The sequence below is a fragment of the Protomyctophum bolini genome (assembly GCF_963924005.1).
Source record: "Protomyctophum bolini genome assembly, chromosome: 3".
Lineage (NCBI taxonomy): Eukaryota > Metazoa > Chordata > Actinopteri > Myctophiformes > Myctophidae > Protomyctophum > Protomyctophum bolini.
In genome coordinates this window covers 38,216,125-38,231,841 of record NC_137864.1, presented here as the reverse complement: position 1 = coordinate 38,231,841, position 15,717 = coordinate 38,216,125, and the positions used below count along the sequence as shown (strand labels likewise).

At 39.4% G+C, this 15,717-nt stretch overlaps 2 protein-coding genes across 4 annotated transcripts in view; one reads left to right on the top strand and one right to left on the bottom strand.

The window, feature by feature from the left end:
- Positions 1-1,137, top strand: part of LOC308312540 (glutamate receptor 2-like) — a 62,402-nt gene extending 61,265 nt beyond the window's left edge. For 2 of the 3 annotated variants that reach the window (XM_080759157.1, XM_080759158.1), the window contains exon 19: positions 610-1,137. In XM_080759157.1, coding sequence (XP_080615283.1) covers positions 610-744 — 135 coding nt within the window. In that variant the 3' untranslated portion in view covers positions 745-1,137. The remainder of the gene's footprint in view (positions 1-609) is intronic. The other variant, XM_080759156.1, reaches the window with a different exon arrangement.
- Positions 1,138-13,107: 11,970 nt separating this feature from the next.
- Positions 13,108-15,717, bottom strand: part of LOC308312408 (glycine receptor subunit alphaZ1-like) — a gene marked incomplete at both ends in the record, with an annotated part of 41,103 nt that continues 38,493 nt past the window's right edge. The window contains one exon of the mRNA XM_080759014.1: positions 13,108-13,479. Coding sequence (XP_080615140.1) covers positions 13,108-13,479 — 372 coding nt within the window. The remainder of the gene's footprint in view (positions 13,480-15,717) is intronic.

The following is a 15,717-nucleotide window of genomic DNA, read 5'->3' as shown; positions in this document are numbered from 1 at the left end:
TGTCCTTTGTCATGTTTTCTCATGCTGTGCCCATGCAAACATGCATTGCTACATGGCTTGTGCTGTACATACGTACAGGCTAAACCACTGTCTTTTAATGTCACTAATGATAATATTTTATCTTTAAAGGTTTTCTAATGACAGTTGATTTATGTCGTCATAAACGGTGTCCAGTCCCGGCGGTCTATTTTTGGTGCTTTTGTGCGTGCGTGCATGCGTGCGTGAGTGCGTGAGTGCGTGCGTTTATTCACAACCCTTAAAATAGCCAAAGTAAAAGCTCACAATGTGGCACATGCTGAGATTGTAGACGAGCTATTTTATACTCATCACACCGCCGTGTGATGAGTATCAATAGGGATTAACTCATGATGTGTCATTGAATCAACCTAAATGAATAACAACCTTTGCAGGTTTTATAATAAGGTTAATGTGTTGTTAATGTTTCTCTCTCTATGCAGATGGCAATCACGGTTACTTTATTCTAATAATGTTAACATGTTTTTTTCACAATTATTATCATAAGGTTAATAACTTGTCTTCTTTTCTCTATGCAGATTACATTTAGGTTTCTTATAAGATTAATGACATATTGTTTCTCTCTTTATGCAGATGACATTCACAGATGCGATGCGCTCTAAGGCTCGTCTGTCAATCACAGGATCGACCAGCGAGAATGGTCGCGTTCCGGTGGCATACCTTCGCCCAGGATTACCCATGAGTCTCAGCATGACTGACCTGTCCTGACCACGCCCTTACCTAGTGCCTTACAGTCCAATCAACATTCACGTCACAACCCATCAACCCTGACACATCAAGCAGCCAATGGAAATACTCAATGTTCACTTCCTCCTAGCCAATCACTGACCATTTCCTTTGTAGTCGACTCCCACCACACCACTTCAACCAACCACAGATGTATGAAAACTCTCGACTCCACCACTGACATCTGGATTGGATATATGACATCACTTCTTTTCCCACCAATCCAGTGGTGAGGCTTCTGCCATGACACGCCCACCCAGGAAGTGAATTAGCCAACCGACAAGAAGGCCCGTTCATTTCCACAGCGATGGAAAAAAAGGAAGAAAAACAAAACATAAAAATAAACAATCAAGCACAGAGGACAGAGTTTTATAATCAAAGCAAACAAACAACATGGTTGTTTTTCTAAAAGATATTTTGGATAAATAGCATTGCCATGGCGATGGCTTATCAGAATTCAGACCCTTCCTGTATATACCATTCAATGACAATGGCATATTCTGTCGATGCTAATATCTAATGCAACCACGGTAACAACGTCCATGATCATTGAGAACAACATCAGCAACAATAGCAAGAACAATACCAACAACCCAGCAGCAACAACAACAAATCAGGAATGCAATAAGGAGCTTCTGAGAAGGGCTTGAAAACGGTTCTGTTATTAACAGAAACCAATTTATTTTCTTTTGTTTTCTTAGTACTGGCCTTCCAAACAGGATAGGAACTAAATTAATGTTCTTTAATAATATTTAACTACCATTAAATCCTCTACTGATGAGCTACTATAACAGCACATTCTCACATACCCGTGACAGCAAACCAGTGACGAGTTGGGATTTTCCCATCCGTTGTGACGTGATGGTGATGGGACAATGGCGCATGTTGACGCGGATACCATGATTCAAAGTTCCCCCACCCGTTATCTTGACCTTGACATCTGTCCCTTATGCCTAACATTAACCTCCCACCCCTAACCTGAACATCCCTGCCCTATACCTAACCATCCCTCCCCCTAACAATAACCTTAATCATCCCTCCTCCTAACAATAACCTTAACCATCCCTCTGCTACTACTTTAACCTTAGCAATCACTCCCATTATCTAACCTTAACGAAGACACACACCTAACAATAACCATCGCTCTGCTCCTTCTAAACTTAACAATCGCTCCAGTTATATGCTTAACCTAGCTGCATTTTAAGTGTTTTCTGCTGAATTGCTAACCAATATTATGAGTTCGGAGTGAGAGTGGCACTAATGCATTCTAGTATGGGCGGGACCACGGGTGCCACGTCAAACGCTACTACTTTAAACTTTTAGCACAGCTAACCATGAGGTCAGTAATGCAGTAATCAAATCACTAGCATGTCAACGGAATAAAACGACTAGGCTTAAGCATGTCTCAGGTAGGCTGAATCTAAAGATAAATGCCGTTGTTCGTCTATTGTAACTTGTACGCATACTAGTTTAGCATACACACCTAATATAGCCAACCTACAATTGAATCGGGATTACGCAATCTAGAATATTGCTAGATAATTACCAGGCAAAGGCAGTGGATAACCATTCACACATTTGTCTCCTTTATGTAGACGTTTGATATGAGTAGCTGACTGTTATGATACACTAATGCTAAATAATACTGATATACATAGTATACATGCATATACAGTATACAGTGTTGGGCAGTAGCTAGCTACAAGTAGCGAAGCTACATAGCTTACTACATTTATCAGTAGCTTGATGGTAGCTTCACTCCTTTTGAACCAAGTAGCGTTTTTTGTAGTGTAGCTATTTTTAGACCCAAGTAGTGACGTAGCTTTCAACAAAAGCTACAAAGTTACAAATTTACTGTTAAATAAAGTTTTGTGGGGGGAAAAAATCCCTGGAAAGAAATCCATGATTGGTTGGTTTAGATGAGAAGAGTCTGACACAAACAAACAGACCACCCGCATTCTCTAGTCCAGTGGTTCCCAAAGTGGGGTCCGGGGACCCCCAGGGGTACCTGAGGGAGTTCCAGGGGGGACCCATCTATTTTGTTCACGTTCATAAAGTGCTAAAGTGTTTAAAGCAGTGGTTCCCAAACTTTTTCATGTCAAGGACCCCCAAATTGACACTACTTAGCCTGTGGACCCCCATTTGAAAAGATATGCCAGGGACCCCCATAAGAGAAGACGTACACATTTAGACGTCTACATTTAGACGTATACATTTAGACAGTGTGTCCCCCGAGTGTCCCCCCGAGTGCCTCCCCAGTGTGCCCCCCGAGTGCCTCCCCAGTGTGCCCCTGAGTGCCTTCCCAGTGTCTCCCCAGTGCCTCCTCAGTGCCTGCCCAGTGTCCCCCAGTGTCTCCAATAGCAATACAAGAGCAATAATACAAATTAATCTTAATGTATTAATCTTATTAATTAATTAATCAAATTAATTAATTAATCAAAATTGCGGCCTGTGCCCAGCACCATGCCAAAGCTTTTTCCTGCAGGAAACACTGCTTGTGGTTGTAAATATATTGTTATCCGTGTTGCGAGGATGAGGTGGTACCTGGAAAAATATCTACCCCAAAAGGGGTACCTGGTCCAAAAAAGTTTGGGAACACCTGCTCTAGTCTAAATCCCTGTCTCTCAGCTGGTGCGCAAATGGCTAGGCTGTGGCAATAATAATAATTAAAAAAAAGAACAAAAAAGAACTAAAATCGTTCATTTTTTGGAACCATGAACTTTAGTTCAAAATGTTGAATTATGAACTGAATTAGTTCCTTTAATTTTTTTTTACTGTGAACTGAACTATAGTTAATAAAAAAAAGAACTTTCCCAACACTGAACACATGAATCAGCCACACCGCAAGGTACATTAATACAAGTAAATGTGAAAAAGTTGACACCAAAAGCCAGACAGAGGGCTTGTTTCCAGTTTGTTTTTTAATAAACAACCAAACTCAGCATTTTTGCCTGCCTATTAGGCTATTTGTTCGGTGGAAACTTGATCATGAAGTTGATAAAAAATATTTAAAAAAAAAGTAGTGTCCATGTAGCTAGCTACTTTTGCCATGTAGCTTATAGTGTAGCTTGCTATAATTATCTGGGGATAGCTTTGTTGTAGTTGAGCTATATTTAATAGAGAGTAACTGGTAGTGTAGCTTACTACATTTTCCAAGTAGCTTGCCCATCACTGACAGTATACAACACATCTACATGTGGTAGATGTGTTGTTATTTCAGAGGCAGTACAGTTCCCATACATTTTCGTAAAATGCTTTATTCTGTTTAGCTTGCGCCATTGTCCAGATATTCCCAGGGCAAAAGAATTACGCTCTGGTCACAGGTTGCGGGTTGTAAAGCTATGCTGCTGCATAAGTGCTGTCACATGGCACGTCATTCTGCCTGCAGGAAATAATGCAACACATTTATTTTGGTCCTTTTTAATTGTTTAAGTAGTTAACATCTTTATAAGTATTTGCTTTTGCTTTTGCAAAACAACAAACTAACGAAAAACAATAGCCTATTCATGTTATTAACCGGTTTACAAAACATTTTTGTTCTCATTTTCATTCTCTGAACTGGTTTCAAGCCCTGACTCTGACGTTGCTTACAATAGAAAATTTAAATTAAATAAAAACATGACTCTTAAACGGTATTGTGTCAGAACACACAGACAGGCTGAACAGTCAACCTCCATGAAACCTCAACCTCCATGAAACAATAAGACACCTAATATTAATAATGGCGATGTTATTGATGGTGATATTTTACGCTATTTCTTGTTTCTGCCTGAAAATCCCTCATTTAGTAGAGACTAATGCATGGAGTGGCACATACAGTATAAACACACACACATGCGCACGCACGCATACACACGCAGACGAACACGCACACACACACACGCACACACACCACACCATCTCGTTGCCATATGAGAGTTCAGAAGCCAACGGAAAAAGGAGGTGCCAAACATAACCGAACCCTTAAAATGTGCGCTCTCTTGCGCTCAGCCCCACAGCCAATGGCAGACGCCGATACTGAAACCTGAGCCAATTGGAGCTGTCGATGCTGTGAGGTGGACAATTCTGGGAGGGGAAAAAAAGATCTGTGAAAAAACTTTTGATAAACACCCTGCACTGACGGAGATGATGAAACTGAAGATGATGATGATCATACAGGAGGATGAAGAGGAGAAGTGGCAATATAAAAGTCTGCATGTCATGTTTGCTTAATTTTAGCTTTTCCTTTAAGACAATGCCGTCAGCCTCTAGCTCTACGCTCGGCTGCATTTTAGTGTTTTAATAATAATAGTAATAAGATTTATTGATATTTAATTACAGTATTGATATGGAAGATGATATCATGTTATTTGTATACAGTGTATGTTTCAAAGGGCACACTTTGACATGGGGAAACATTAGCCTGATGTTTTTGTTTTTGTTTTGTTTTATTTTTTCACATTGTGTGTTTTTATCATGTAACACAAACCGTACAGCTATTGTTCCTTCAATGTGAAGTATTCTAACAAAAAAAGTGTATTTGTTGAAATGACAAATTCCTCCGGTTTTATGCTGCAGTATGGTGCAAGCTGACAAGTCCCACAATTGTCCAGATATGAAATGACAATATAAAATGTGTGGATGCAACGCGTTGACAAGCTCGTAAAACAGCTTAAGGCTACAGCATACTCCAAACAAACATGAACCTTATTCTCCTTTTGGTAGGTCAAAGGTCACTAACAATAAAATTACCATTTGGCAGTGCCTTGCCAACGTTCTTTTAGGTAGTTATCGCACCTCTAAGATGTCCTAATTCATCCAAACAACTCAGCTAACCGAACGTCGTCAGAATTTGATGATATATTTTGTTTTCTTTCCACCTTGACGTTGTGTTCAGTTTTGAAGGGACATTGCCAGAGGAGGTTAGGAGGTATACAAAACCTCTGTCCTCGTGATAGTGACCTTGCATAAACACAACCTGTCCCACAATTCTGTTTCATATTTGCCAAAGAAGAAAAATTGTGAAGATCCAGGTGATACAACCTCAGTTCCAGCACTGTAAACAATATTATTGACATTAAAAACCGCTGCCAGCAGGTGCTTGCCATGGTTCTGCAAGTCCTGTCAATGTCGGCAGAGGAAATACATAAATAAATGAGGTTTTGTTGGTGGTTTGGAGTGTGCTGCAGCCCTTACATTGGATGTCATTCTCATCCAGCTCATGAGTGGTAACTTCAATTGACTTAATGTTCATTTGCTGTTAGGCAGAAACCTTGTATGTCCAAAACTGTTAATTGCAGGAAAATACTTCTCATTGGTTCGATTTTTATAACCCCCCCCCCCCACACACACACACACACACACACACACACACACACACACACACACACACACACACATACACTATGTGTGACCTGTCCAAAATACGGTCATTCAAGTTGGGATTGTTTTCTTTCTTTTTTTCTTTTTCTCTTTTTCTTTTTTTTAATACGGAGCTACAAGGTTTCTGCCAGTGATAATAATATTAAGAGTGGAAGTAGAAGCTGAAATTAGAGTCTACATGGGAATCTTAAAGCAGTGCTTCTCAACAGGTTCAGAGAGCTAAGCTGTGAAATGATAAACGTCATGAATTTGTGGCAAACCTTATGCTTGCTGGAGACAAGCTTTCAAATGCATTGTCTCATCTTTCTACCATGCATCTTTCACAATTTTTTACAATAATGTATTTTCATTTGAAGATGACATATAGCATAATGAATCATTGCAGTCAGTGACACACAGACCCCAGCTAAAGTAGTGAATGGACATCTGCAATTTTGTAACTTTTTTTTGTCTTGAAAGTATAGGAACATAGGGGGTCTGTCGCAAAACATATATATAAAATAAAAAACAAAACAAAAAAAATGCATTGAACCAATGCAACATATTAACAAGAGCGTGTGGCTACAAGTAAGATCCATTATACGTAAAACCTTTATTTCCTGAAAAGTCATGATTTTGGACTTATATTTTCACCCAACAGTGTTGGTTTCATAATACTGTAATTTTTTTATTATTTTGTCTTTGACAGTTCTTCTTCTGTGGCTTACTGTTTCACAGTCTTTGAGAAAAAGAAAAAAAGAGTTCCCTTTGACAAGAGTTTCCTACCAAAGGCTTTGTTCAACACACTTCAGGCCCAGGCCAGAACACAATTATGCATGAGTTTCATTTAGCCATGTTAACAAAACTGCCATTATGCTCTCTCACACAGTCAAATCATGTTAGGACCTGCATATCTGTACATAGCAGTTTCTCTCTGAGTTGAGTCATCTATGTATTTTGGAAATAGTAACTAGTCTTATTTTGTATTCCAAAATGCATCCCATGGTGTATTTTTAATGAACTCCACCGTTACAATCACGCTTGGTTAGGATCTATTCCAAAAATAAATTATTAATGACATGTACTTTTTATTTTTATTTTTTAACCAATATCTTGTGTTAACAGTTGCATCACGTTGAATTACTTTCACAAAGTTAAATGCCAAAAAAATATTATATATTGTAACGTTTCGATCAAAGTAATGAGTTCTATTATTGTTGCTTTCTGTGAAGAGTATGGTGTTTTTGTTAAAGTTACATCAGTTCATGAGTTACGTTATTCACAGAATCTTCAGCTACAGAGGACGGATTTGACTCAAGTGTTCTCCTCGACGTTTGACAGCTGCCATTTTGATTTTATTTGTGTGTTTATGAGAACTGCAATCGAGTTGCAGCACCAACTCGGTTTCAAAACTTCAAAATGTGTGTATATATACAGTATATATATGACTAGTAGAAATGATGATTCTGAAAGTACGTGTGTTATTTGAAGAAACAAATACTAGCCAATTTATATAAAAATGTACTTCATTGCATTGATTACTTAATTAAAGTAATTACACTTCTGTAACGCCGGTAACTATGTCAGTCTGGGCCAGGGCTTGGGTCAGTTCACTTTCAAATCAACACATTCACAAAAATTAAGATATTTATTTACTAACAAACAAAAATGTGATTGTCTGATAAGTGACGGTCAGACGTACATGACGTGCCAAAAAAACAACAACCATGGGTTTCGTTTTCCAGTCTCAGAAATGAGAAGAAACAACCCCACCATAGTGGACCGAAGCAGAACTGACCCAGCTCCTGGTGCAACGCTAAACACAGCACGCCATGCTAATAATGTTACAAAGTTAATATCTTGGCATTTTGAACTTTTAACGCAATTGCCTTCACCAGACACCTGTGAGAACGACTTAATTAACCACATGCACCCTATTCTGAGGCCAACATTCAGTGAAAAATATCCAATCCACAAGCTATTATAGATCAACTATTTACGACCATCAGGAAGATCAGACGTTTATGGCTACTTGTTTATAGATCAGATATAACAAAGATATTTAGAGAGCCCATGCATTATCAAGCCCTGAGGGCCTACGATCAAATACGCATGTATAGGGTTTAAGTGGTTAATTTGATAATTTCAATAATCCTATAGAGACCTTACAGTATATGTACGTTTATGTAAAGATGTGTCCACACTGAGATCGCTCTGCCAGTGACGACATGTGGTGGTGAGGAAAGAAAAACAGATTAAAAGTCAAAATGTCAGGGCTTGACTTTTGTTGTTACTAATGTGTTATAAGACTATGTGTACAGTATATATATAAATATCTATATTTATCATTTGACAGGTGTGTATATACAAGCCACTGGTAGGTCACTGTCTGGATATGGAATGTGTGACTGCGGAATTATTTTTGAGACTTTTTTCAAATAAAGATCAATTATAACCCTCCACCTGTCCTGGTCTGTGTTTAAATGATAATTAGCCTGTCGCTAAGTCCCACCCAAGCCCGTTGTTGGCCAATACCACATTAGCAACGGTTACTAGGTTAGGAAACTCGGTCAAGCTTGCAATGCTGGTCAAAATGGTTAAGCAGTGTCAATAAATATATTTGACGTACAGCATGTGTGGGTTTGTTTTCTTACCTTATGAGCAAACTATCCATTCCATGAATTATTTCGCTCCGTTGTGCAGTTTAATAGTAGCCTACATATTAGAAATAAAAATAGGCTCTCATTGACTTCCATTGTAACAGGGAAACAACTCTCAAACTCACTCTTTTAGAACACTAAGCTGATTATGACCGTTTTATTTTTAATAAAAAATATCAACGTTGTAATGTTTTTGTTTTGACTTCGGTGTTGCCACATTGTGTGAGAGATATAAGCCAACCCACCTCCAAAAACAAGCCAACTCTTAAAGCCAAATAAGGAAAAACAAGCCAAAACAAACAAAATAATATGACCATCACCATATATAATCCTAATAAAAATATTGTATGCATTTATCATTATAAATACTATGTAGGCCTATATCTATGATAATTAATGTTTTGGTAATGTATTACAGTACTAATTATTAGCCTTAAGCCCAAAGTAGCGGGAAATAAGCAGACTTGGCAACCCTGTCAAGTTTGTGTGGAAAGAAGTTCCTGTTTGCCTACAAAACGATCTGATTGGTCTGAAGCATAGAGTTATTATACAATAGAGAAGACACCCAGAGGAAATCCTGAAGCGCAATGGACATAGTGGCCGAAGAAGGTATTGCAGTTTGGTAAGGTTTTGCCCTCAAACACATGAACGCGCACTAGGCTCCGTCCACTCTGCCGGTCGCTCGCGCGTTCATGTGTTTGAGGGCAAAAATCCAGAATGCACAGGGCTCCTAAACCGGAAGGAGGAGTGGATTCGCCTCATGCGCTTCTGAGCAACTCAATGCAAGTGGACGGGAGGAGAACTTGGGTGTCTTCTCTATTGTATATATACTCTAAGGTCTGAAGTAGCCTCGGTCCCAGACTTACCATCCAGAACGTTGGATGTAAACAAATTTGTAAACAAAAGCGACTTGTTTACAAACGAGGAACACCAGAACCCTTCACTGTATATCTCCAACCAATATAGTTACTTTATAAATCTATCAAAAGACGAAAATAAGATGGCATGAGTTTTCCTGATGTCATAAACTGTCAGAATCAGCTTTTGTTGTGTTCGCTTATGTGCTATTCTGACTGATTTTGAGAGCTGTTTCCCCGTTACAATGGAAGTCAATGAGAGCCTATTTTTATAGATAGGCCTACTATTAAACTGCACAACGGAGCGAAATAATTCATGGAATGGACTAATTTGCTCATAAGGTAAGAAAACAAACCCACACATGCTGTACAGCAAATATATGTATTGACACTGCTTAACCATTTTGACCAGCATTGCAAGCTTGACCGAGTTTCCTAACCTAGTAACCGTTGCTAATGTGGTATTGGCCAACAACGGGCTTGGGTGGGACTTAGCGACAGGCTAATTATACTAGAAACTATAAATGTATTTGTTTTAATGTGTGCCTGCAGCTCGCTAAGTCTGTGCAACCTTGTGTTTGGGAGGTATAGGGGCAAATATAGTGGGGGATACATTGCAATTTGCCCCCCTTCACGGTGGTGCGATTGACTTCCACAGTCTTTACCCTTTATTCCGCATACCCATAAATAAGGGGTTAGGGCAGAGTTTTGGGTCTAATTTCTGCTTTGATTCATCCATAAATATGATAAATATCATGCATAAAATATGCATAGATCCAAGCAGAGAAGTAATTAATTAATGAGCAACCAATTAACAGTAGGAGAAACATTATTTACATCACAAGGAAGCTGTGCTTTAGGTCAATTTATTTGGCCAAAATATGTGATCTTAGAATTGTGACCAAAAGTTCAGTCAAGCAGCAATAACATTAACCCATTTCAACTGAACTTCAATGATGTATTATAGCTATCTACAGTATGAAATCAAACAAAGAATGCATTTGCTCGTTTCAGCTGGACTGTATTACTGTAGCTCTCTATTACATGGCTTGTGTGCACACATTATCAAATGGCCTGAACCATAATGAACATGCATAATAAATCCTGCATGCATAATTGTCACAAATTGTTTCATCATATCGTCATACTAATATACATTTGAATGTGGAGCAGAATGTTAATGTGCCTCTAGTCTAGGTAATTGGTTCAGGGCCCCTTCCGTCCAAGATAATCATTTGTTATTTATTCATGTTTGCCAATTGCCTCCCAGATATGATTCACTTTTTGTGAAGTGTGTCAGATGTTACACTTTAACATATTATAAAGAAACGAGGAAAGTGTTTCTTGTGTACTAAACATCATTAAAATTGGATCTGGTTGCAAAAGGGGTGAAGTGGCCATTTAAGTTTGTCTGTGAGTTTTGTAAATTGAACCAGTAACCAGAAGTAATAAGTGCTTTTGATTTAATACACACTGGATGCATTGGAACACAGCTTTACACTGAACCTTTATTTTGTAGTCTTGCTTTGTTCTTTCCTGTCTGCCCCTGTAGTTCTGTTCCTGTCTTGTCTTACTAGTCCTGTGATTGCCAGTGTTTCCACCTGTGTCCCCTTGGTTCCCCAGCCTATCCCAGTGTTGATTGTCAGTGGTGTTCACCTGTGTCTTTTTATATGCCCTTGTGTGTTCAGTTCTGTGTTGATTCTTTGTTTGTAGTTGCTGTGTTCAGTCCTGTTTTTGAGCTTACATGTTCCCCTGCATTGTTAATACAACCTGGATCTTGCACCTGAATTCTGCCTCCGCTGCTACTGTCTGCACTTGGGTCCTACACCTTCTCTGCCAGACTGCCATGACAGGTACCGTAATAGTACTAATATTTTGAGCCTGGCTGGTATAATCAAATCCTGTGTTGAGTTTGAGTATCACTGTGACACTAAGATTCTCAAATTATTAGGGTTAGGGTTAGCATGAAGGTGGGCTTGGTAGGCCTTCATGGAGTCGTAATGCTTGATGTTATTGGTTGGGCTCTGAAAATAGACAATCTACAAGCTCACAACGCGTCGCGCGTCAGCTAATTTCAGTGCGCAACGAAACCATTACTTTAGTCTTTTAGCTCTACACAGGATCTCCTCCCCACTAGTCCCTGCCTAATATAACATTTTAGTCTGGTTTGTAATTGTTGTCATGTCAACATTGTCAAAACATTTAATTAGTCTCAGTTCCCGTCACCATAGCTTAGTTTTACGTAGTTGATGAAATTAACAATGCAACGTAGTTAGTTTTTTATGTCTTCCGCTTTTCACTAGTTTACTTCATGTTCATCCTGTGGTCGTTTACACCGATTTTCGGTTGCAGGCATTCTTGCAGGACAAATTTTATCTCTTCATTATTCAGCATTTCATAGCCTTATTATGGAACCATTTTGAATGCATATTTTCCTCTTTTTCCTCATCCCACAGTTTGAGGGACCCAGAGATAGCTTAGTATTTAGATTTTTATATGAATTGTATCCCCTTCCTATACAAGCCCATTTTAACTAAATACTAATCCATATCAAATATATAAAAACTGTCTGGGGTTCTCTCAAAACCTGAGTAGACGATAAAATGACTTTCTTTTAAAAAACAACAGTGAAATGCCCTTTAAATAAATAAATAAAAACTCTATCGTATCTTGCCAGGCGGCTAATTATATCTTGTGAAAAGTGAGACCAGCGACGAGCCCCAGCCAATGAGAATGCAAGACACAGAGTGAGGAGAAACAGGGGCAGGAACACCCTGCATATACGTTGTATCGTCTTAGTTTTTTTAGCTGCAATCAACGGCACACAGAACTTGGACTAAAAGTTTCTGGTGGACATCCATTTTTTAGGAATCCCGTCTTGGTATCTTGCCGTGGTATCTGTCATTTCTCGTGTCATATCTCAGGCATGTTTTCTGTTATTTTCATGACAAGACACAGTTTGGAGAGACAGACTCGTCACAGAAAGGCCTTGTAAACACGTGACCATTCCCTGATGCCGAGCAGCCACGTATAGCGTGCCAAAAAACAAACCAAAAAACAACAACGCAAACATCCCATTTTCAAGATGGAAGGTTGTGTTAGCGTGAACTGTACAGTGACACCAGACACTTCGGAAGCCGTGTCGCGTGGACATTGTCGCATGTCGCCTGTTTTTCGTGTCTGTATGTGCATAATGTGTGTTTGCATAACCACTTAAATCCTGTAGACGTGGTAAACATGACATCACTTTGCTCTGTACTGTTTCTGTCTACACCAAATATCTTCGCCACAAATTGCCAATCTACAAGCTTGCAAACGTGTCGCAAACAAAACACGTATTTGAGGTTGTAGATCAGCTATCTTTGGCTAATTTTCCCCAGAGAATACGAATGCTGTGGTTCAAGCTGATAAAACCTACGTAGGATCAGCATCTCTCTCCCTCTCCCTCTCCCTCTCTCTCTCTCTATCTGTGCAGATAGCCTATGCGTCTATTGTTTGTGCACATCCTCATGCCTGAGTATCTTGTAGAGAACCCAGTAAAATATGTTGAAGAACAGGAAGGCCAGGGGGAAACCGGCCCGGGACACCGTGTCAATCTTCTTGGCTCGGTCAATGAACAGCTTCCTCATTTCCTCGTGCGTTTTGCCGCCTGGCGTGGTCGCCGGGGCCCCAGGGCCACTGCCCCCTCCCGCCGCCCCTACTCCACCCCCTGCGGGAGGGTTTTGCGTGGCGCTGCTTCCTGGTGTGGTTGCCACGGCGATGGTGTTGTTGGTGCTGGACTTGCAGACAGAGTAGGAGTCCTTGTTGTTGGTGGACGCGGAGGCAGTGAAGCTCAGACGACTCTCGCACACTTCCTCTTCCTGTTTAGGGGGGGGGGGCAGAGGTTAGAAGGAGGAGATATCACTAGCAGTGGCGGAACACAGTGGTTTTCAACCCTTTTTTATTTGGCTTTTGAGCCATGGACCACCATTTGATGAGATTCAGCCTCTCAGATAGTTAGTTTTAGTTTTAACCGGCAATGCATGTCGGGAGCCACCGGTGAGTCTTAACCAGCCACGCATGTTGTCAGACTGTTGCATGTCGGACTGTAGTACGTCGGAACAACGCATGTGTCCCCCGACAGACAGATGGATGAATTAGCATTTATTTTGTAACCTTTTATTTTATTTTTTTTGCTAGGTAAGTCAGTGTTTTCTTTATTTAAAGTTAGGATAAGACTATTTTGATTATTTATTTGATTTGCCCCATACAGCCTTTATTCTAAGGACATTTTCAGTTAGGTTTGAAATCCTTTCAAATTCTATGTGAATTTGTACTTGACATTGAAATAAATATCCTGTAAAAAGGCCAATAAACAACTTCACTTTCCTTCTATGTTGCAATCCTTTATTCCCCTAGACCTATAAAGATTGTAATATAATGAAAATGTATTTTAACAATATAATAAAAGCTGTATGGGTCAAATCAAATAATCAAAATAGTCTTATCCTAACTTTAAATAAAGAAAACACTGACCTACCTAGCAAACAGAAAATAAAAGGTTACAAAATGAATGCTACTTCAAGCTGGCTACGCTGAGTCACCTATTCAAAAGGTGGCTTTTACAATATGCATACTCCATTAACTTTAAGAATCACTGCTTTTGTATATCAAGTCACTGACACTGACTTGACATACAAAAGATGCATGTGGTTAACAATGAAGCAGAATTAAAATGTAGCCCACTAAGGGCGCACCAAACTTTCAGAGGCCCATAGTATAGACATTTGACAACCAAAGCTCTGGACAACCTGCACACAGTACAGTAAGTAGCCTACTGACAAACTGTGACACACTGCCGGGGAGGTGAGAACACTTCTTTAAATAGAGCGTCGCAGTCCCGCCCCCTCGAGAGACCCGGAAAATAAATCGCTGTTCATTTTCCTCATAGACTTTTCAGAAAGTATTTATTTAAAGACGTTTACGCCGCGGACAAAGCCAACTCGGATCGTGACAAATCATGACAATAAACACAATGTTATGGGCCAAACAAATAATTAGAAAGTAGAAAAAAACAGCAGGTTACACTTTTTTTGTTGTTTTTCTTCTTATAAATTATTTGATCGGCCCAAAACATTGTGTTCATTGTCATGATTTGTCACGATCCGAGTTGGCTTTGTCCACGGCGTAACCGTCTTTAAATAAATACTTTAGGAAAAGCCTATGGAGAAAATGAATGGAAAATAATTTCCTGGGCCACTCATTGTTCTGAAAGGGGGAGGGACTGCGACATTCTATAGTGATGTGATGGACAGCCCTCTGCTGATGATTGGTCCAGTCTTGATTGGAGGCAGTCAGAAACAGTAGGTAGGACTCCTCCCACATACACACACAGCAGAACCTACACTGAAAGCTGCAGTCCGTACTATGGCCAGTAACAAACTGTATACTTGAACACACAAGTATGAACACACAAGTATGTAACAGCCTAATATCTATCAATGCCAGATAATAAATGGCATTGTACGATATGCAGTTTGTGTTATTCCTAATGCATACAGGAAAATTCAATGGATGCTATTTCATCATTTTTGCATGTCACACACAGCTGACAACAGACCAGATTTATCCCCTGAGCAAGCAGGGTATATTAGCTCAATGATAATAAAGAGTGCACGAAACCGGGTTAAAATCCGGGGTAGAAGAGGAAAGTTAAAGAAGCTTTAAGAGGTGACCCAAACCTGTAACCGGAATTATTTTTAAAATAATGTAATAAAAGTGTCTATGTATATCCGGGACTTTTGTTCCTCTAGTTCATAATAAACTAACCAAAATGCACCGCCTACTTCATGTGATGTTGTCTTTGTCATAAATATTTAATAAATATCACTTTTAACTTATTTTTAACTTGTTTTTAAAAGTGTTATTTGAACTCTGAAAACAACAACTGCATCAACAACAATAACAACATCAACAATGACAACAACAAAAATGACACATTGACCACTTAAACCTTATAGTTAGTTGACAGTATCCCCAAGGGCCTCATATAAAAGCCCTTTCCAGTTTACACACTAAACTAAACACCCTCACATTGCAAGCGTTAACCAAATTCTATC